We start from the raw sequence: 21,657 nt of genomic DNA on the forward strand, positions 1-21,657 counted from the left end.
GCATGGAAATTGAGTCTTATCAACAGAAATGTAATAAATGAATTGGTTTCATCTGTATTTTCGGTGGAAATGCTATTTTGAGGAAAAAACGCACACAACTAATTCACCACAGGCAACTAATAACTTTTTCCCTCCTGAGAAGTGACAAGTTCATTTAAGATGAAAGCAATTGCCAGGTTGTTCATCTTTGAGTTCAAAGGCTTGCCTCTGTGTTTGAAGAATCATACGGGGAAAAGGAAGGTGTTTCAAAGCTACCAGCCCGAACAGGAAGGGAGCAGTAGGATTCAAAAAGTGTCCCATCGGTGCCACTCCTGTCAGCCAGTGTGAGCTGTAGCAGTGGAAACGAAAATAAATGCTGCTCCAACTCCACTGTGAAACTCTGGGAGAAGATTCTGTGTTTCTATGATTTTCACTTCAGAACTTTTATTTTCTCTCAAAAGAAAATTCCTGTTGAAGAAACAACGTAAAACCATGATACTACAATGAAGCAATAAGATAAAAGATTTAAATAAGATATTAAAATAATAATAATAGACTCCATAGAACCAAGGGGCAGTTTATGGTATAGGTCCATTTGAATTAAATGCATTTGTTTGTGGAATGGGTGAACATTAGAACCTGTTGCAACTCATTTTCCGAAAAGCACCTCTTGCCAGAATCAATATAAATTAATCTGCTGATTATGTTCTCACTTAATGTGTGTAGTCAGTTTAAAATGTCAAAACGTAGTGAAGATCAGCCATCACAATATGCAGAGCCAAAAGTGAAATTGCTTAATTTGTAGAGATGCACCTATTGCAGTTTTCAGCAGCTGTAGACTCTAATGCTTTTTTAAGCACTGGCCCCACGGGCCACTAAGCCCCTACATTTGGTGGTCACAGTTCAGTCTTGGTGGCCCAAATGTAAACAAATGTAAAAGCAATACAGACAAGACTGAGCAAAACTCATAGGAGAGGCCTGTCCCCGACATGAGAGTAGCTTGTCCACCTTAAAAGGTCCGTCCACCTCAAGTGAGCCTCGGCCGAAGTTGTCGCTAAATTCGGGGCTAACCCTCTAATCAGCAGGTGGCGACTAAGACGCAGGAGTTGTATCATTAATCCTACAAATAGCCTAAACTGCTCCTAAACGCACTGCTAAGTTTGCATCTTTCACATTACTGCTAACTTCTTTCCCACCATCACACACACGCTCTCTCTCTTTCGCGCACGACCGCTTGCTAAAGTAAAGCACACAACCTGCTCACGTATGAGTCTTTATTCCAGTTATTCCCTGAGGGAGTTTGCTACTTAAATACATTTTAAAAATACATCAGGCCCGGTGGGGGACGGGACCTTTATTTAGACAGGTAATCTCAATGAGACACGCAGTTTCATTCTAAAGACAGACCTGATTAAAGTTGGTGGCCACATTGTAACTTTTTGGGGCCATCGAAATGAACAGGTCAAACCTGAACTAATCTGCTGCAGACTTGCAAAATGTCAAGATGGCCATCTTACCACAGGGAAACATAACGCCTGACGCTCTTCACCAATGGAAATTCTTTTGAGTAGATGTGATCTTTGCTTCCACATGGAATTTAGATTTGACCTCAATTTAACACACTCTACCCTCAGTCTAAAATGTCAAAACACACCGTGGCAGGTATTTGGGTTTTTCCTATCAGGGTGCTGACTCAAGGTGAAACGAATCTGAACACCTGGCAGGTGACATGATAGCCAAACATCTGGTCATCAGTCTCACCTCATCAGAAATGAATTTATTATGTAAAACTCCAGCTCTCCTCATCTTCCCTTGATGAATCTATTACGGGTGCTCCCTTTCTCCTCTCCCTGGTGCATTCGAGCTCTAGACCTGATCTACTTGTACATCTTCCTCTCAAAATAACTTCTGCCAGAAAAGTTTTCCGGTTGTTGCTAAGTGACTTTACCTACAGTTGGGTGGTGGTGGTGGTGGTGGTGGTGGTGGGGGCGGGGGTGGTTAGGCCTCTGGCCTTGTGCAAAGCTTTCCACAGGGGCATGGACAGTGTGGATTTGTTTTCTAATAAGCATGTTGGGCTCACCATCATGATCCATACAAGACACTTTGTGCTTCGCAGAGTGGAACCTTTTCCCCAGGCAGCCCACTCAAATTGGCAATTTCTTGCAGACAAATGACTTCCCACCCCTCTCTATGTCCTCCCCCCCTCCGCTTCTTTATCTTCTGCCTTACTCTTTCTAATAGCACTGTAAACACTCTGTAATGGTTTGTATTTACTTTGACTGACCCCCTATTTTCATTACTAGCTTGTTGTTTCGAAGAGAGAGGGCCGCTGTCAACAAGATGAGTGAGCGGGGAGGACAGCAGCAGCTTAGGGGGGTTCGGGAGAATTATTGGGCGTGCAACATTTCTTGTGAAAGTTCCTGTTACTCCACTAAGTTTAGAGACCACTCAGCTCTCCACTCCTTCAGATTCCATCCACTTTTCTGGCAAGGTCCATTGATTGGGTCGGCTCGGTGATCCAAGGAAACCGAAAGAAGGGGAAACAGTTTGACTGGTGCCTTGAGAGCAGACGAACGCTGGATGCTTGAAAGAAAGAGCAGCTGAGCTAAAACAAGAGTTAATCCAGTTTCCATCAAGTTGCCCCTCAAAGAGTGAAACTCTGAGACTGTTGTCAGTACGACAACACGTACTTCATAGTGTATGTCGCCTCTGTAGCTAACATGAATACAAACGTCTGAATTTTGGATACTTTCTTTCCATTTTAATAACTTTTATTTACTTTCTGAAATTTTTTTTAGGGCTTTTTTGGAACCATTGTTCTCTCTAATGCTGTTTGGACTTGCACCTTTTGCTTATAAGGTAAAGTAGACTCATCCAGCGGCAACCAGCAAACCTCTCCGCTTAAGCCTACAGTCATTGAATAATTCATCACAGATTAATAACTACTTATTGCAAACAATTGCCTTTACGCAGCTAGCAGATACAGAGCAACACTAGGTCTAATTAAAAGTCGTGCATCTTACCACCAAATGTTAATCTCTCTAAATAGATTCTGCATTCATGTAGAATCTGAAAGAAAGGCAGATTACAACGTCTGCCCATTCTAAGAAAAAGTCCTAAAATATTTAATATTATTCTGATACTAACTTCTTTTAATCCAGTTTTAAAGCTTAGGTCTATTCACAACTCTATTGTCATGTATCTCTTTCTCTTCATCGCTCACCATCAGCTGGCTCTACTGGGACCATTTAGGCGCGTTAATACTCCAGGTCTGCATCTCCAACAATTCAAGACCTGAGTCCAGACATTTTAATAGGCTCCTTGTGGCGATTCTCTCTCTCTTTTGCCATGAGTATTTCATGGCGCTTTGGAACTCTCAACCACCAGTGGGAGAGGCTCAGGAGACGACTCCTAATGATCTGTTTTGGAACGAGAGAGAGAGAGAGAGAGAGAGAGAGAGAGAGAGAGAGAGAGAGAGAGAGAGAGAGAGAGAGAGAGAGAGAGAGAGAGAGAGAGAGAGAGAGAGAGAGAGGCACATATTGTACAAACATCAGAGAAAACTAAAGACAAACATTGAATGAAATAACATGAAATGTTCTCAGAATGATGTCATTTTCGAATGTGGATACCAATAGGTGGCTTGAGAATAATACACCAGAAAGTCACTTTGGATAAACACAATGGAAGCCAATTCTCTGGGTGTGATCTGCAAAACTGATTCTGAAGATTACAGCTCCAATCCAGGTGACCGCATCGGTTGTAACCGGGATTCTGCTCAAATGATTTGTCTTGCAGCTTGATATAAGCATTTCTGAGCGGACCAAGGCTTGATGACTCAGTTATTGTGAATCACAAGGACTGTGCAGACATGTTCTAATCACAAGTCTGTTGTGATTGTGACGGTTACTTTGCATATGTTGTTGCTTTACGCAAGAGTTGGACTTGTGAATAGTCCTTAATATCAAAACTCATAAAAAACATTCTATTAAAGGAGTGATTTCTTTTTTTACTGATGACTCTCATATTCATTTTTCCTCTTACTGTCCAGCTGCTATTGTCCAGATGATGAATTAGGGTGATAAAAGTGTTGATACACTATCTGAGTCTCAATGATTACCATTCGCTCACAGTAATGAGCTTAACGAGCAGCAGCGAGTGCTTCGTCAACTTTCAGGCTCCATGCGGGCTGCCCCAGCTTATTGGTGGAGGTCCAATGCTCCTGCAAATGCTACCCAGGGCTGAAAAAAGGTACCGACTATAGTTTTATTGTCAAATAAATGCATTTAATCTATATTTTTTATATACGGTTTTTAAAAGACACAATAATTAAACGTTAAAGATAAGACGGCACCTAGCTGTGTGAAGATGGAAAGATGGCTTCTATTAGAAAGTTACTATTTATGAAACTTACCATGTCTTTAAGTAGGGCTAGTGCCCAGGTTTACATATCAGCTCTATTTTGTAATGGAAGGCTCAATAACCAATTTTTAAATGATCGTATTTTACTACATTGTGCCTCTTCCCCCCCCCCAGACACAGTACTGAAGCAGACCTACATCCTCGCTGGATATGGTCATTTGATTTTGTGATTGATTCCAGACATTCATTAATTCCATGCATGAATGATCTGCAGCTCAGCGCTGCCTGGTCGTCCAACTTTGGCTCTTGTTTTGGGACTTGCTTGTAATCGACCACGGTGTTACGCTGACTCAGGATGAGACCTCCCTGGCCTCCCGGGACCTACAGGGGCTTCGTCACCGCTCTCCGTAAATGTGCTTTTAATAGGAAAGGAAGTGGCTGGGCTCCAGAGAAGGGTCAAATACTGGAAGCTGGGGGGGGGGGTAGAGGTTGGAAGTTCAGGGGGAAGCGGTGGGGGAAAGCTGATTCTGAGTCTTCTCTGCCAAAGGTCCCCTCTGTTTCTGGTGATGACACAGCACCTCGTTAACGCAGCAGTGGCTCGGGGGCTGCCATGCCAGGGTGCTGGGATGATTTATCGCCCGTGATCCACCCAAAGCCTCCTCAGATTAAAGGGACGCCTCGCTCGTGGAACCGACCATAACAACTGCATTACAAAACGTGCAGGGTGGGAACGTGTCATGTGTGCTTTGAGGCATGCTTTATGTATATTTAGAAGACTCTTGTTCAGGTGGAATGAACTGCTCCGTGTTGTTTTAGCTGAGGCACTGTGGTCAGCGGTGATTACACAGGTTTGTCAATGTTTTGAGGAGAGAGAAGAGAGCACTCCGCTCAATTTACAAAAATAAAATAGTAGAAGCACACAGTTGGGTTGTGTGTTGCAAAAACAATGACGAATGGAGTCCCCCATACACTTTCTTTCACTAAGTGGTTGAAGCTGTGGCTCATTAATAATCAAACGTGAACATCTTCTGCTTATTCTTTCCTTTCCTTGCATGCTTTTTCTTTTTTTTCTTTTCCATTTATCTTTTACTCAGGATGGATTACAGCTAACTGCCATGTGTACTGTGGTATTAGGAGCTGGTGGATGTGTGCTCTTCTGCCTTGTGTATATTTCTGTTGCTTTGTGTATTAATTCAGTCAGATATGCCGTTTTATTCTGCTTTTAGACTATTTCCCTGTGAAGTAAGTGAATAGAAAATCAAATAACAAAAGTTCAGATGCAACTGAGGACCAGATCGACTGACTGAAAGCACAATGAAATATTCAAAAAGATTTGTACCCAATCAGTTGTTGAGTGATTAAACAGCTGCCTTGTCTTGTAGTAGTTAAACTACAACGTCTCTGATTGTGATACTCTCGGTTCTTTGGTTAGTCCAAATCAATTTGAATGAATACATTTTAACTCTTGTTTTCTCTTATCTAAATCAGGATGCCTTTCTGTTGCTGTAGAATAGATGATGAACGATGCCAGTCCAAGCTGAGACTGATCAGTTCGGTTTTTCATTTTATTGTACCTTCACTACTACAACACAGCGTGCTGTATGGCCAACTTTGGAAACTTGGAAACTTTAGAGTGTTGCTTCTGCCTACTGCATGCTGTTTGATGGAAGTCTGCGCATTCATTTTCAACATGGACGGTCCCAGTGGGAATCAAACTCTGAACCCTGGAAGTATATCTCCATGCTGTATATCCACACCACCGCGCTGAAGCTCTTCAAGGCTGCGACTCAACAGACACCAAGGAATCTGAAATATTCCTGAGATACTTCAGAAAAAACTGAACCATGTCTTCATCTACCTGTAAGCAAGATCGTGGGTATTTGCGATATCCCATAACACTTGGTTTTTGTTTTGTTCCCCTAACATTTTTAATAAACATCTACGAGTATAAGGAGCAGGTTGTAGCTCACTTCTTGTAATCTCCCGCATCGGTGTAGTCTGCACTTTTTTACTTTACAGCACTTAATTTGTCTTTTTTTGGATTTAAAAAATGTTGCATTGTGTGTATTTATCACACATGTATCTGCTATCTTCCCTGTGTGAAACATGTTCTGTCATTATATCAGAAGTACAGGGTTTGTACAGCTACACAGCTGGGTGACATCAAGGGGGATGATCGCTGTTGCTGTGCTTCAGCAGAAGATCTGCTCTAAGTAGTTGTCCAGACTGAGCTCCAAATTGTTCGGCCCACCAGTTAATCTCTGCATAGCCACGTCTCCTGGTGCCGCGCCGGGGGCCGCTCAGTCCGAGCCCAGCTTGCAGTACCATGTCTGCAATGAACCGGTTTAGTGATCTTCTCTAGCGGTGCAGCCAACATCAGCTCACACCGTTGGCTAAATTAGCGACAACAGCAGTGAACGTTCAAAGGTCTTTGTCAGAGATAGATTCTGCCTTTGTGGAAAGTAGAACGTGGAAACCCCTCACCTGTGCTTCTCACCGGTATCATTAAGCCACAGCCTCGGAGAAACCAGCTGTGCAGACTAGTTCTCACTTGAAAACCAAAGATCGTCGTCCTAGGAAGCCAATCCTGAGAGCTCAGTGGAGGAAATACCGAGCGACCCGTCTTCCCAGGAAATAGTTCATATGCAATACGGAAAAGTGGAGACAGCTTTCAAACCACAGCCAGTCATGAGAGACAAACCAAATCATTTTACTCTGTGGGAATAACCCATGCTGACGATAATGGCAGTAATTTAATTTAGTTTCACATATACTACATTTCGCTGTTGGTGAGGTTATTAAAATATTTGCACCTTTAGCCTTCAGAAGACATATCACTTCATTGAAACTCCAGATTCACATCATTCCCTCTGGCAACGTCTCATTATACCGTCTCCTCCGCTGTCACACTACTTTTGGTTTAGAAGTTGCTTATTGTCTCTTGTTTTTAAATATCTATATATACCGTGTATATATATATATCAACTCTTCCTTGAATTTTCCATAAAAAAACGTCTCAAAATACACATGCAATATACAGTAAATATTGCTCCAAAAAAAAACGTTGGTTCAGATTGTCAGTTCCGTTCAGAAGGTTCTTTGCCTCGGCATCATTCTTTGAAATTGTTATGCATTGGACCTTGTTGGATGAGTCTCATTTTTGCAGGGACGGGTAAAAGAAGAATTAAAAAGTCCCACTTGTGTCCCATGGTGGCTGTGCTGACAGTTAGTGTGGATAAAGTGCTATGAAGTGGTTTTAAACCTGAACTTCTGTACTCCTGATGTTGATTCAGGTCGTGCTCTGAGCGGTGCAGAGGGAACCCTGCAGACCAGTTCGGCGTCCATGCTGAGGTTTTCTAGAAAGGCGAGGACCAACGCTGAGACAATTGTTCCCTCCTGTGGTGTCATTTGTTACAATCGACAATAGAAACCATTGATTTCCAGTATAGAAAAGTAAAGCTTTCTCTTTTTCCCCCCCACTTTTCAGAGTAGACAGATTATTTACAGTTCTCCAGGATTTAAAAAGAGCAATACATATTTTTTCTTTAAAGAGCAGAGGGAAATGATTTTCTATGCTCTTCCTCTGCTTGTGTTGGATATGATAAAAAACAAAAAAAAAGAGATCTTAGAATTTAATAAAGACTTTTGAGCTGATGCGGTGTAAATGTAATCGCTTATGCAGCTGCTTGTGTTGCCTTTATGATCTGGCTGATGTTGTGTGACCATCCTTGATGGCGTGAGCAGCAGTGCGTGAATTCTGACCTGCGGTTGCTTTTAATCACTTGCTCTGGTTAAACTAATTGGCTGGTTGTTGGGCAGAGGAGATCAATAACCGAACACAAAGAACGGGTCAGTGTCCCGTCTGATCATGTCTGCTTCTCAGTGCCCCCGGAAATGAATCATTCATCCGCTTTGCTCTCTTGGAGAAGCAGCGTTGGGGGCGTGCTCGTCGTGCGGCTGCAGCTATTGATTAACGCTGTGTGTGTTGTGTGCTGTGATGATGGGTTGTTACATCAGCGGTCCTACGGCTGCGTGACACCGGTCCTCCCACACTTTGACCCTTCCGCGGAGCGCAACAGCAGAGGTGTGAAAAACACAATGCCAGATATCTGTTTCGTCAGTGTGCAGCAGCAGGAAGCTGAGCCAGATATTGTCATGGAGAATTATATTGCTCTTACATTTTGGTTTTAAAATGAAGCTTTTTCCTTGTACAGGTCCATCGTACCGTGCTCTATAAAACCTCTATACTCCCACGCTGCTCAGCTTTCACATTAGTAATGTCGTTCTGTGCTTAAGTACGCTTGCGTCATCATTTACGGGACATTTGTTCATGTTCATGCATGAGTAGAAAAGTGCGTCAATCGCAATATCCCAAGCCCATTCAATGGAGTTGACCATCTCATTATTCTTACAATGTCAAGAACGACCCTCTCATGTGCCTTCCTACCTTCTCCCCATTGGTGATTTTGTCCATGTAGTTTCCACATGGTGATCCGTACTCGAGTAAACATGGACCGCACACCTTTTCAAGCGGACGTACACACTGATCAAACTAACTGGACTTCAGAGTTCAGCAAAGTCTATTTATTTGTCTTAAAATATTTATCATAGAAATGAATTAAACATAGCTCCGTAGAGTCCAGTAATGATAATTAACACAGTGTGGTGATTTTCCGCCTGAATCTACACCGAGTACTGGGAGTCTTTTTCATCAGCATTGCTAAAAATATGTTTTTATTTTTTGAATTCCTCTCTACGTTCATTTTTGCAAAAAAACTGATTTTGTTCGAAGAACATCATATCTGAGAAGAGAAGAGAGAAGTTGAATTACACTACCGTAGCTATTTTTTAGATTATTCTCATTACCGGTTAATCAGTTGCTCATTGTTTTGATGAATCATCCATAAAACAGGGAGAAATGCCCATCATAGTTTCTCAATGCCAGCTGCATTATTAAATCCTTTCTTTTAGCATCTTTTAGAGTCATGTCGTCGCTGATTAATGTTACCATTTTACATTTTCTGCGCCTTCAGTCAGACAGTTTGAGCGTACCATCTGCCTGTTTTCTACCCCAACATTAATTTGATGGTGGTTGTAAAGTCCTATTTCCCTTGCAGGTTCCATAATGCCATTTGATCATTTCTGCACACACACACAACGTCCTTCAAACAAACGCAGTGTGACACAAAGTTTGAACGTTTACCAAAATCCCACATTTTTCTGCACTTATTTTTCCCTATTACTTTTGTTCTTTTGCTTCTAAAGCTGCCTGAGGAGCGAGACAGGTTGACATTATAAAAGATGGAGTACGTTTCAAATACGACACTCGCCGGTTCTCATTCTGGGAGGCAGAACATCCTGTCGCTACACAATCAGACCAGCACCGGTATATTTTTGTCCTTTCTGAAGAGAATTGTTATCTTTGTGGACATTTTTCCACCATAACATACGTTGGAGCTATTGCCTCTAATCATATTGTGGGGTTGTTTTTCACATTATGTGAGATTGCTGTTGCTTACATTATTAGTATTTGTTTTTGGTAAAAACATTGTTTAAAATGCTGCTTTCTCAGATTCTCGTAATGCCATTCTGTAGATACAAAATACGAAGATGAGAAAACAACAACGATGACCCTAATGTGTTGTTTCCTCTGAATGCTCTTTCAGTACAGAGTCTAAATCTAAATGTGTTGCTTCACAAATGCCAAATCACAAATTAAACCGGCGCAGTGGCTTCAAAACAGTTTAATGGCATATAATTCACCCTGAATCAAATCTCTGCTCCCTGACCCTGAAAGACATTTTAAAATGTATTTGAACGTTTGTGTCTTTTTATGGACACCGTGGTTGTTTCACTGTGAGAAGTGACTGGAGCCCTGTCCTCTTTGAGGTGTCTATAATGAGCTTTTTAGGGTGAGAGGATTTGCAGCTGGATGCCTCGTCAGGTAATCTGATTCATGTTGTGTGTTTCTCTCAGGATTATCCCAGCCCACCTGGACAGATGTCTCGTGTAGTATTGATAATACAGATGTCATCGTGCTACTGTGATTATTCAAAGAAAGGGAAAAAAAATAAATAAATCTTATCCTGGACTATCTGTCCGTCTTTCGACAGAGGCACTGAGCGTTTGTTTGATCGTGCTGAAGACAATTGAATTTCATGTTGACGTTGTTGAAAGCACTTGAGTCAAGTATTCTTGCAGATGGAATTAGTTTTCAATTCATTTCAAGGCTATTTAGTTCATATGCGCATAAATCATGGCATCTCTTTGATGATGATGTGAAAAAAAACATTCTTTTCTTTAAAAATATCCGGCTGCCTTGCTGGAAAAGTAATGATAGCGGCTGCATCCTTGGGAAACACGGCTTACAGGACCACTGCTCTATTGTCATACATAAGAGACATCAATGCAAACCAGAACAAAAGAACCAAGAAGCATGTCCTCATCCAAATCAATTTACAGAACAAGGGGATGCTGGGAAAGATACAGGTATATAGATTCAAACCTAAGCATATAGAATATACTGACATTTGACAATTCAACTTTCACACCTTTACAACCGTTATGCTCAAGGGATGACTTTCTCAGTTACTCCACCACTTTGGTCCAGATTGATGTCCCAACAACCACTTTTTATGCCAAGAAATGTTGGCAATACATCTACTATATTTAGTGCCCATTAGCAAACGTTAGAGTCCTAACTCGCCAAACTTAAGTGGTGAACATGGTGAACATTACACCTGTGAAACACAAGCCTATAGCACTGCCACTGCCTATGTATTGGTTATTCTGACTTGTGACCGATCTGTCTGGCAACACCTGACGAACATCTCTAATGGATTCAAATGTTGCTCTGTTCCATGAAATGCAATCAGCTGGCAGCTATCAGCATAGTGTGCAGATTTTGTCTGACTCTTGCCATCATTTTGATTTTTGATCCAGCATGTTGGCATTGTCTTATTTTCCTTTTTTCTTTTTGGATGTTTGTGAATTTAATTCAATTATTATGAACCGACTTTCCCCTACAGACTTCTAAGCTAATTGTATCTCTGTCTCAACGAGCTCCACTTTGTGCCTGTAAGCAGACGTTATTTCTCTTTTCGTCTTCATCTCTCACTTCCCCGTCTTTCTCTGTTTCACTGCATCAAAGAGTAGACAGTTTTCCTTCTTCGCATCATATCGAATCCCATCCAGATCACTTTTTTGTTTTTTTCAGTCGGGGAGGAGTACAGAGCGTCAATTTCAGAAACACTTTCTTCTCCGAGATGCGTTGTTATCTATAAAACTCGCTTTTCAACTACTGACGTTATTCAATCTTTAATTTAGGAGGAGAGGCTGCAGGGGAAATGCCAATCGTATTGTTTAGCGGTGCGCTTTATGTGTGTTAATTGCTGCTTGTCCTAAAGCCCGTCTGATCAACAAGCTATCATTCCCTTTGCCTTTGAGCTTTGCCAATTTAATTACATCTGGCTTCTGACGTGTGATGCTTTGCTATCAGTCAAGTGACCAGTATGTCTGCCCCCCCCCCCCCTTTTATGTTGCAGATGATGAAGTTTTCCTGGGACAACTACAAGCGCTACGCCTGGGGCAAGAATGAGCTGCGGCCTTTGACGAGGAACGGGCACATTGGCAACATGTTTGGTGAGTGTCAGCGCTTTGCTTTCTTTCAATCATTTTATTTTCACTTGATATAGGTTACCCACAATATGTTGCCCTCATAAATAATAGTACACAACATTTAATCTCTCTTTGTGCTTTGCTTTTTCTGGATAACAAAGCAGAAAAAAAGCAAAGAACTAGCAGTTTTGTTTAGTTTAGTCTGTAAGTTGGAGACACAAGCAAAAACTTAAGTGAGGCTGATGATGGAAGCATATTGGTAGACAGAAATCTGCTGTTTGTCAGGTATTTTAAGCACAAGAGTTATATTCTGCATCACTGGTATTATATGAGCATAAAGGGCTTCACAAGGCAATCTAAAGCTAACGGTGCACGCTGCCCTTCAAGCTGCATTAAAACCAGAACTGAAAGCCAACCCTATGTAAAGTAAATAAATCAGTGATCCTGTATTTTTCATGTGTGGCCCACAGAATGCTGTGAGACACATTGTTCTATACTTAGACAGTTGACGTGTTTGTGCATTAAGGTGATCTTTTCATCCAGAGGAGAGCAATAGGGATGCATTGTGGTGGACGCTAAGATGGCTAGCTGCATGTCGTGTCCTACCTGCCGCCAGTTTATTTATATTCTCTCTAAATTATTCACTGAATCCGTGTATTCCTCTTTGTGCTGTGTGCTTTAACTTTGAGCCTGTTTTTGTATTTGGCACTGATGGATAGATGCATAACAAGTTGATATTGAAGGCCTATAAAAACATTTAAAGACGTCAACTTGGGCTCTGGGACATTGTGATGGGCATTTTGATCTAGTTTCTGATGTTTTACAGATTGAATGACTATTGAATAATTCAATAAATAATCTGCAGATAATCAATACTCAAAATAAAATAAAGTTAATTGCAGCCGTAACTGTGTAATGCTGTGTTCGCACCAAACACCACGTGAATTACGCAAAGTCAATGCAAAGAATGAGGCGACACAAATCGCCAAAATCATTTGAGAAACATTCATACATTTTTTTTTTTGTATTTGTTATCCTTGCACCACTTCAAAATCAATTCAGAATGAATACAATTTTTGGGGAAAACTCTTCTATTCTTTATCTGTTTTGGAGCTGTCAGTTGGAAGGTAATATGTTGCACCTGTTTGCGCCTCATTGAGCTTTTGTCACCATATCTTCCCGACCTTTCACTCAGCATGGCAAACCTCACAACCTACCAGCGGTGTCTCAGCCTAATTGGAGCCAGATCCGGAGGGGCTCCTCAGGTCCTCTGCAGTGGAGCATGTCGGTCGGTTCACACTGCCGAGCCAGAGAGAAATCCCATAAAGAAGCCTTTAATAAAAGGCGGATCAGCTCTTAATAAGACTTGGCCGCGTGTTTGCTGTCTTCCGTACCTGAGTTCTCCCTCCATCACATCTGTAGAGACTGGGGATTATTAAGGCGATGATGCAAACTCTCTTGAAAATACAGTTTGTGATCCCTTTTTTTGTTGCGCTCATTCCCCTGAGGTTGCCAAGTTCATAGTTAAGAGGAATCCCTTTTAAGCGCTGCCCTTAAATCATGTGATAGGTTTTGTATTTCAAAGCAACACATGCAGATTTATTTTCTGATGAAATCTACCAAAAAGATCATACACGCCCTGATTTTGCCTGAAGTTAAGATATTTTTTTCAAGGAAGTCACCGCTCCATTCAATGAGTAAGCTGCATTCAGCAAGAAGGCAAAGTGTGTTTTTATTATGAAAGGATTTGTAAATGAATCCATTTGTTCACTCTTCCCTGACAGTGAGACAGATGTACAAAGAATAAAACATGAAGAAACGTGTTCATATGCCAATAAAAGTGAGTAAGGTTTTGAAGTAAGCTGTTGATGAGTTTGAGTAAAAAGCATTAAGAGGAGTTGATGGTGGTGATGTCAAAGTGGCTTTGAAGCATTCAGTGCTTTTGTAGCCCAGGAGTGCCCAGAGAAAGAAACAAGAAATATCAAACGCTCATGTTACCGCTGCAGTGGCACAAGATGCTTTTCTTTCCACATAAAATAGTTTTGAGTAATAAGAACTCACAATGCATCGTCCCCCACAATCTAGTCCATCTTTGTTGTCAAATTCCTTAAATAAGAATCAACAGAACATTTTCCTGTGAGTAAATTTGAGTTTTCACTAACAAACGCCCAAAAACATTTCATACATCAGGAACAAAGAGAACAAATTAAACTCAACATTTTGTTGATTGAATCTACTTTCAGTTTGAAAGCCTACTTTGTTGAATGGCCTTTTAATAAAGAGGAGAGGTCTGTTAGCTTTCCTTCAGGTTAGTTATCAAGGCATCTCCTACTCGCACCACTTGTGATGTAACGCATCATTTGGAGGGAATAACAGCCGAGGACATTGAAAACTAATGGACTGTACTGTTGTCAATACTAAAACTTGGGGAATGATGGAGACGGTGATGAAGAGCCGGTTGCTGTGATTTGTTTGTGTTGAAGATGAAGTAAGCAGTGTGTGACTGCTGGAGGGCAGAAAGTAGACTCACAGCAATGAGCCTTGATATGAGCTTATTAAGTTGTGATGGTAAGCACATTAGCAAACAGCCGCTATATATTACTTACAGATGCTGTACACACGGCGATATCAGCATCCCATTAGTGTTGTCTCTCACAGCTCGACGGCTGGAGGGCTTCCGCCAACAAAAGACGATCTTGGTCGACTGAAATTCTCTCTACTCTTAATACCAATCGATTGGTCGATGGGGGGGAATAGTCTACATGTTACGCTAGAGTAACTAAATCAGCCACAGTGCACTCTACCCAGTAGCCCAAATGAATTACACATAAAGATAAAAAGGCGTATCAAATTATTGTAAACTAATTATTATATACTTAAATGATAACGCATGATCAAAGTCGACCAATAATCATATGATGTACAAAAATAGAAAGAGTCGCTGTGTCAGCAGTTATAAACAAAACGATTAGACTATTTATCAAACCGAAATATGACCATTTCACTCAAAGTTTATCGGGAAGTGATCCGCGGGTCTGTTTTTTTTAATTTTCCCATTATGACAGCCAATCCGCACCACCCAACCTAAAAAAAATGTATATTCAATTTATATTAAATAAAAAGCAACGACAATTTGGTCACATTAGGTCTGTGGTGTTCGGAAGGCTTTGCGTGGATGTGTGTTTCTGATGACGGCTGCATTACTGAGCCTTTCTCCAACTTGTTTTATGCTGCCTTCAATATCAACAATCTCCACAGGCATCAGAAAGTTGTGGGAGAAAAACACAAATTGAGCAATCACAGAGATACCATGGAGATACTCTGCGTGCGTACACACACACACACACACACACACACACACACACACACATGCATGCATACTGTTTTATTTAGGGCATTAATATGTTTAAAAGCAAAAGCGGAGTTAAAAACATTGCGTGAAAGCAGCTGAAACGTGCAGTGAGATAGAAACCGGTGCATTCATTCTCAGTGAGATCAACAGTGCGAGCAAACCTTTCAGATTAGACAAAATGATTTGACCCAATGTAAATATATATATATACATAAATATATAAAAGAAGTGTTGCATGATGGAGCTTTAAAGCTCTCCAACACAATATTAGAAAAGGTTGACTCACAGTTTTCTGGTGCCAGAAAGAGAGTCGATAGCTATTTTCTGTGGGCATGCCTGTGTTATGAATCAACTGGTAACAGAAAGTGCCTATTTTTCCACAGCAGAAATCTCACATTGAAGCCACACTTCTGATATAGCTCTGCTGTTGGGGCCAAAGGTTTCATCATAATAGATAGCGCAACCCTCAACTTTTGGCAACTAGTTGCGATCTTTGCAGCTCAGCTCAGCAGCGCACCTTTACTGCAGATCCAGCCGATAATGCAATAAATAAGCTATTTCTCATCATCATATTTGGGGAGGGGGAACGACTTCATGGTTAATCCTATAGACAAATGTATATTTCCCTTCTGTGTGAAGCTGGCATCACTTTTCTGCTCTCAGCCATCCTTGTCCTGCTACACAGAGTGTTATCGGCGAGTCAAAGGGAGAGGAGGAGAGAAAGGGCATCATGCTAGCGGGTAAATGTCACATTGCGAAGGGTGGTGCAGGAAGCCAGGTATGAAATTGGATGCTGTGTTCTTTAATTTAATCCCCAGAGTAAACAGAAATGCGGCACGATTGGATCTAGAGTTAGCGTTTGCGTCAGAAGCTTGTCGATATGCTGCGAGTCACCAGAACATCCCTTCTGCTCTACAGTCAAAGAAGCACAACACCAATCACAGAAAGGCAGAGGGAGACGTTTTCCTCTGCTGCACTCACTCCTTCCCTGGCACGCTTTCACTTAACTATAATCTTCCTCTCAACCCCCCCATTCCTTTTTTACTGTAATCCCTCTCCTCTTTCCTTTGTCGTGACCCTCAAGGCTGAAAGCAGCTCTCTCTTTGTTCTTTCCTCTTAACCAAAGTTGGTTCTGATAGACTTTTTTTTTTCTCTCATTTCCCTTTTGTCATTTAAAATACAAAATGTCTTTTAGTGCTTATTAAAAAGTTTCTTTTATCTTCGGGCAATTAGAAAGCAAAAACTGGGCTATTTACGGTACTTTCAGTAATTCTGCCTCCTTGTAAGAATGTGTGGGAGTTCTCACACTGTGAGCATAGAATGGGAAAGTTAAAATATGCACATTCACGTTCTCTTTTCCTCAAGAAAAAAAAACTTTACATTTTGATTGGTAAGCATTATGTGAACATATTCTTTTAAATGTAGCGTTGAAATATAGCAGTAGAAAACCTAAAATACATTTCACAGAGGAATCAGTGGGTCGATTGGTTATAGATGAAAGATCCTCTGGTAGCTCCACCATGTTTCCAGCTCCCCTTTGATTGCATTAGATTACTTTTTGTCACGGTAATCATGTCAAATATTAAATCTCCTGGATCATTATGGAATCACGCAGAGCAAAGGGATGAGATCAAGACCAGATTCTTGTGCAGTGTGACTGATGACAACATTTACTTTTATCTCCAGCCTCAGAAATCGTCATTAGTTTTGGTCGAATATGACGGAAAGTCATGAACTCAACATCATAGATCAACAGCTGTCGCTACCCACAAACTAATGAAAGAGGTGGAGTCCTCCTACTTTGGAGAGTAAAATCGTAGAGCTCAATTTGATTTCTTAATGACATGATAACCTCTGTGATGGAAAAGTTGATCTTCTTCTGAAGAATTCACAAAAACATTGTTTTCCCTGTTTACAGAATGCTGATGTAATGGGGAATTAGTTTAGCTGCTGGGTTCATGCGGGTTTATTTTTCTATTAATGAATTTGATTACGATATTCATGTTTAAGCTAAGAGGTAAAATCAACTGTGAACCGGACGGATATTGTCTTTGTATAGTTCAGTATTTACTATCTCATATTTACATGTAATAATAACTTCAAGGATTAACTGAAATAACGTGGTGCTGATATTGCCAGATGTTCCCGCCGTGACTGACATGAATCACTGCAGAAGGTCAATTGGATGATCTGCAGGACGCCTTGTGTGCTGCTATTGACTTTCAGCAATAATAAATCTCTAAGCAGGAGGTGCTTACTGGTATTAAAGCTGAAATGGTTTGGTCGAATCACTGCTCAAGGGAAGCAGAAATAAACATTAATATATCAACAACATATACGGTATACTGTAAATGTTGTTGATATATTAATGTTATATATATACATATATACCGAGCACCGATGTGCTTTTGTCTTTTTACTGTTTTGGTTTCAACTTGTTATTCCGCTGCTTCGTTTGGTTTCTCTTCGTCTTTGTTTTCCCTTTTTTGTTCACCTCCTGAGACGTTTCCTGTCAAAAAGATCAAGCGAGGTGGGCTTATGCCATCATGGATCATTTCATGTGGAGACAGACGATGGGCAGGGAGGTGTCACAGGAAGAGGAAAGGCGCTCCGTGGAGGGAAAGTCAAGATAGCTTGGAGCGAAGGAAGAGGTGAACGTATCAAGGCTCCAGGCTGTTGGGAAAGACTTAACTCCCATGTGTTTGTATAAACATATTTAAGAGAGTGTGGGAAAGTGATACAAAGTCATTTTGGGACACTTGTTAGCTGTTTGAGACTTGCAAGCCAAAGCCTTCAGAGCAGTGAATTATTTTCAATGTTTGGCTCCCAGAGCTCTCGTGCCCTACTTTAATGGTGGAGAGCATTAACTAAAAGTGTCAGCAGTGATGGTTCTGTATTTCCAGCGTATCTCGGAGTACGACCGAATGGAGCCGTCGGCCTTGAATCTAAATGACGATGTTAAACGCAGACAGGGCGTTCTCCTTAAGGTAATATATGGTACATAGAAGTGCTTCACACTCACGGTTTGCCAAAAGAAGACCCTGATCCTTGACTTACTCCAGGTCCCACCAAATAAAGATAAGCAAAGCCAATCAAAAATCCTTCTTTCTGGGATGTTTTGATGTCTTTGTTCTGAATCGTTATTGAGAGTGAGATAATTCCATGTGTGGAGGATCTGTCTTGCTCTTAATTTAATTAAAAACATAGCTTTCCTCCGACGAAACCAGGCTGTAGCCGGAGGATCACCTTAAAGAGGTTTGTACGACTCGTTTGTGTGTGTTTATTCCACAGCCTATCTTTTTTTCCAGTTATACCATTCACCACCGTATAACTGGAAGCAAATCAGGTTGGACAGATTGTTTGTGTTATTAATGTTTCATCACCAGAGCCCTGTAAGCGAGGCTGTTTGCTGTGATCTGAAAAGAAAGGCGATTCAGGAGAGATGTATTGTGGAGCAGGGTGTTCTGTGGCTCTTGGACAGCCTCTGCGATGCGTTATTCTCTTCCCTTTGTTGCCGGTCTGGGAAAAAGCTGGCGAATGGGTCTCTCAAGTCAACTCTGTCCACCCATCAAGCGTCCTTGAAACCGTAGACGTATTTTATTTTCCCTTTTGGCCACAACAAAGATGTGGGCGGGAGATTAATTGGACTCCTGTGCTAACCTCTTGTAAAGCAGAGCGATGGAGCTTGGCGTCGTGTTTCCAGTCTTTGTGCTAAGCTAAGTGTCTGCTGGCTGTAGCTTCATATTTGGCATGCAGACTGGAGAGCGGTATTAATCTTCACTCTTTAACTCTTGGCAAGAAAGTGATTTAGGCTGTCTCCCAAAAAAACCTAAAAACTATTCTTCTTCAACTACTATACTTCAAATCTGACAAGACAACGTGGCGCCAACTTCAGTGCTGTAGTTTCCTAGTTTCAGCTTCTATCAATGGCTGTGATACCCAGCCTTATGTATACAGTGTCAGTTGTAGTCAATCACATGCTTTTAGCATTGCAATCAATAAGTGTCATCTTTACTCTTTCAGGTATAGTACGAGCTCTCTGGTATTTCACACCGATTATGCCCTCTTCAGACTTCCTTTCCTTCCTTCTTTTAACGCGACTAACTCATTCTCCATTCTTATTAGAGCTCTCGTGTACTATATCGCTTTCTCCACTCGCTATGAAGTGAGAAAGCCAACCAGTCCCGCAGCCTAAATGGAGGATTAAAGAGATGTTCATGCCTCTGTGATCGACGTCATTACCCTCGTGTCTGCATATGTGGGTCAGTAACTGAAGCGCACGGCACATTAAATGCAAAGCCCAAACCACAGTCCAGCAGATGCTGGGGACAAGGCTTGTGATTGCGCTTTACAAATAAGTAAATAGTGAGAGCATTACATTAGGCTTCACAGTTGCTGCTACCTCACTCCAGAGATTTTTCATCTACAGTCGATGTCCTATGGCTGTTAAGGGGATTGGCCACATGCTGCTATTCACAATTGCTGTACAGCTCTCTGCCCCTCTACAACAAATGAAAGCGTAACACATGGAAAAATGGTTTTCTATTTTTTATTTTTTTTCCCCAGCCTTTATCTTCGGATTATATCATTCTTTCTTTTACCATGTTTTCCTCCCACGCTTTGCCCTCATTTTTCTCTTTCCACTCCTCATCCCAAGAGGTGCAATTAGAGAGCATAAGGTCACCTTTTTTTGCCGAGAGTTGTCCTGGAATGCAAAATGAGCCACTTCTAGCGACACAGGCTGTACCCATCACCTTTACTCACAAGGCGTGCCCCCGGGGATCATTTAAAACCAGGAGCGTTTATTAGAAAATCTCAGAGGGAGGAGAGGGTTTGAAAACTTGATTTAGCATGGATCGATGGCCCGTATGATGAAGCTCCTGGAATTTATTATTTAGTCGTCTCTTGCTGACGGTACAATTGAAAGTTGAAATAAATGTTGTATAGAATATATTGGAGGCCCTCCGGATCCTTGGCGCCCCTCTACATGGTGAGGAATTTTCACTGTCGTACATCATTATTATTTTGATCTTTTACAGCAAACAAAGCAGTGACGGATCTTCTGAAGTTATCTGCTGAGAAAGCACATTTTGCAAAGACAGTGCTGCTGAGAAGGGGCTCATAAGAGACTCCGACACAGGGCATGCATGCATACAACACACAAGCACATTACCGTTAGGACCTTGAGTTTGTTTGCAAACTCCTCTTTGTTCCATCAAAAGTTTTTTTATTTTTATTAAAAGCATTAAACTGACAACTCCATTTGCAATTGCCTGCTCTCTTCTCTGCCCACATACTAGGCAGAGCAGACAGGCTTCCCCCTCCTTCGCAATTACCTCCCAATGGGGTTTGTGCCTGGCCGTGAAGCGGGACTCTGTGAAGGTTGGAGAGAACAGTGGAGGGAGTGGCAACCTCCCCTGTCATTAGGGTTGAGCGAAGGGCTATACGCAAATGGTGGCTATCACCGCCTGTCACATTGGAGTCCCACAAAGAGTGAAGAGTTGACACCATCCACCCACTCTCCATTTCTACTCCATCCGTGTCTATATCCCAGGGGCTCCATCATGGTGCGGCAAAAATCATCTGTCTCCATAGCGACCAGAGCCAAGTGACAAATCAGGATCTGGTCCCTCCCACCTCTCTGGAGGGCGAATCCCAACCCTCCAATGGATATTGCCTATTTGTTCTGGAACCAATAAGGCTGCTTGCATGACGCGTCACATATCATCATAATTGTGAGACGTAAAACACGTTTTATCATCGTGGTAATATACAGCAGCAGCCGGTGCTGGTAAATGATTTACACATGCTGTCGTGTCATTACAAAGTACGAGGATGTGCATGGTGGAGCTCCACCGACGCTGGGTTTTTTATTTTTAGATAGATGCCAACCGCAGAACTTTTGAATAATGTATGTAATAATGTTTTTTTTACATTAACAAAACATCAATAAACTGAGTAAAGTTGATAATTACAACAATTAAATATATATTGCTGCAGGTAACTGTTCTGCCAACAACAATATATCTGTGATAACCTGATATCAGTTTATAACGATGTAAACAATGTGTCCGTTATCCTGTTTATTAAATAGTGCAAGGTGGGATTGCTCTTTGTAATCTGCTGTGCTTCATAGAAATTTAGACATACATATATCCATATACTGCATCTCATTTTAGCGAATCTCAGACCCCATAGTTTTCTCCTCACTCTTTTTGTTAACTATAATGATGCTGCAGATATTGTGGATAGTTTTTATTCAGGTGGATAACATTGTTTGGGGCATATTTGGGGAAACTGATTCTGAGCTTTGGCCCTCTGGTGAGGTGTTTCCCATGGCACCAGTTGTG

The 21,657-nt window shown here is 41.4% G+C and overlaps 1 protein-coding gene across 2 annotated transcripts in view; it reads left to right on the plus strand.

Moving 5' to 3' along the window:
• LOC137891387 (mannosyl-oligosaccharide 1,2-alpha-mannosidase IA) overlaps positions 1-21,657 on the plus strand; it is a 171,001-nt gene that overhangs the window by 64,922 nt on the left and 84,422 nt on the right. For both annotated transcript variants that reach the window (XM_068735962.1, XM_068735963.1), the window contains exon 2: positions 11,883-11,979. In XM_068735962.1, the coding sequence (XP_068592063.1) occupies positions 11,883-11,979 (97 nt within the window). The remainder of the gene's footprint in view (positions 1-11,882; positions 11,980-21,657) is intronic.

The sequence above is a fragment of the Cebidichthys violaceus genome, unplaced genomic scaffold (genome assembly GCF_023349555.1).
Source record: "Cebidichthys violaceus isolate CVI_PGR_0920_01 unplaced genomic scaffold, fCebVio1.0.p SCAF_7, whole genome shotgun sequence".
NCBI classification, from domain to species: Eukaryota; Metazoa; Chordata; class Actinopteri; order Perciformes; family Stichaeidae; genus Cebidichthys; species Cebidichthys violaceus.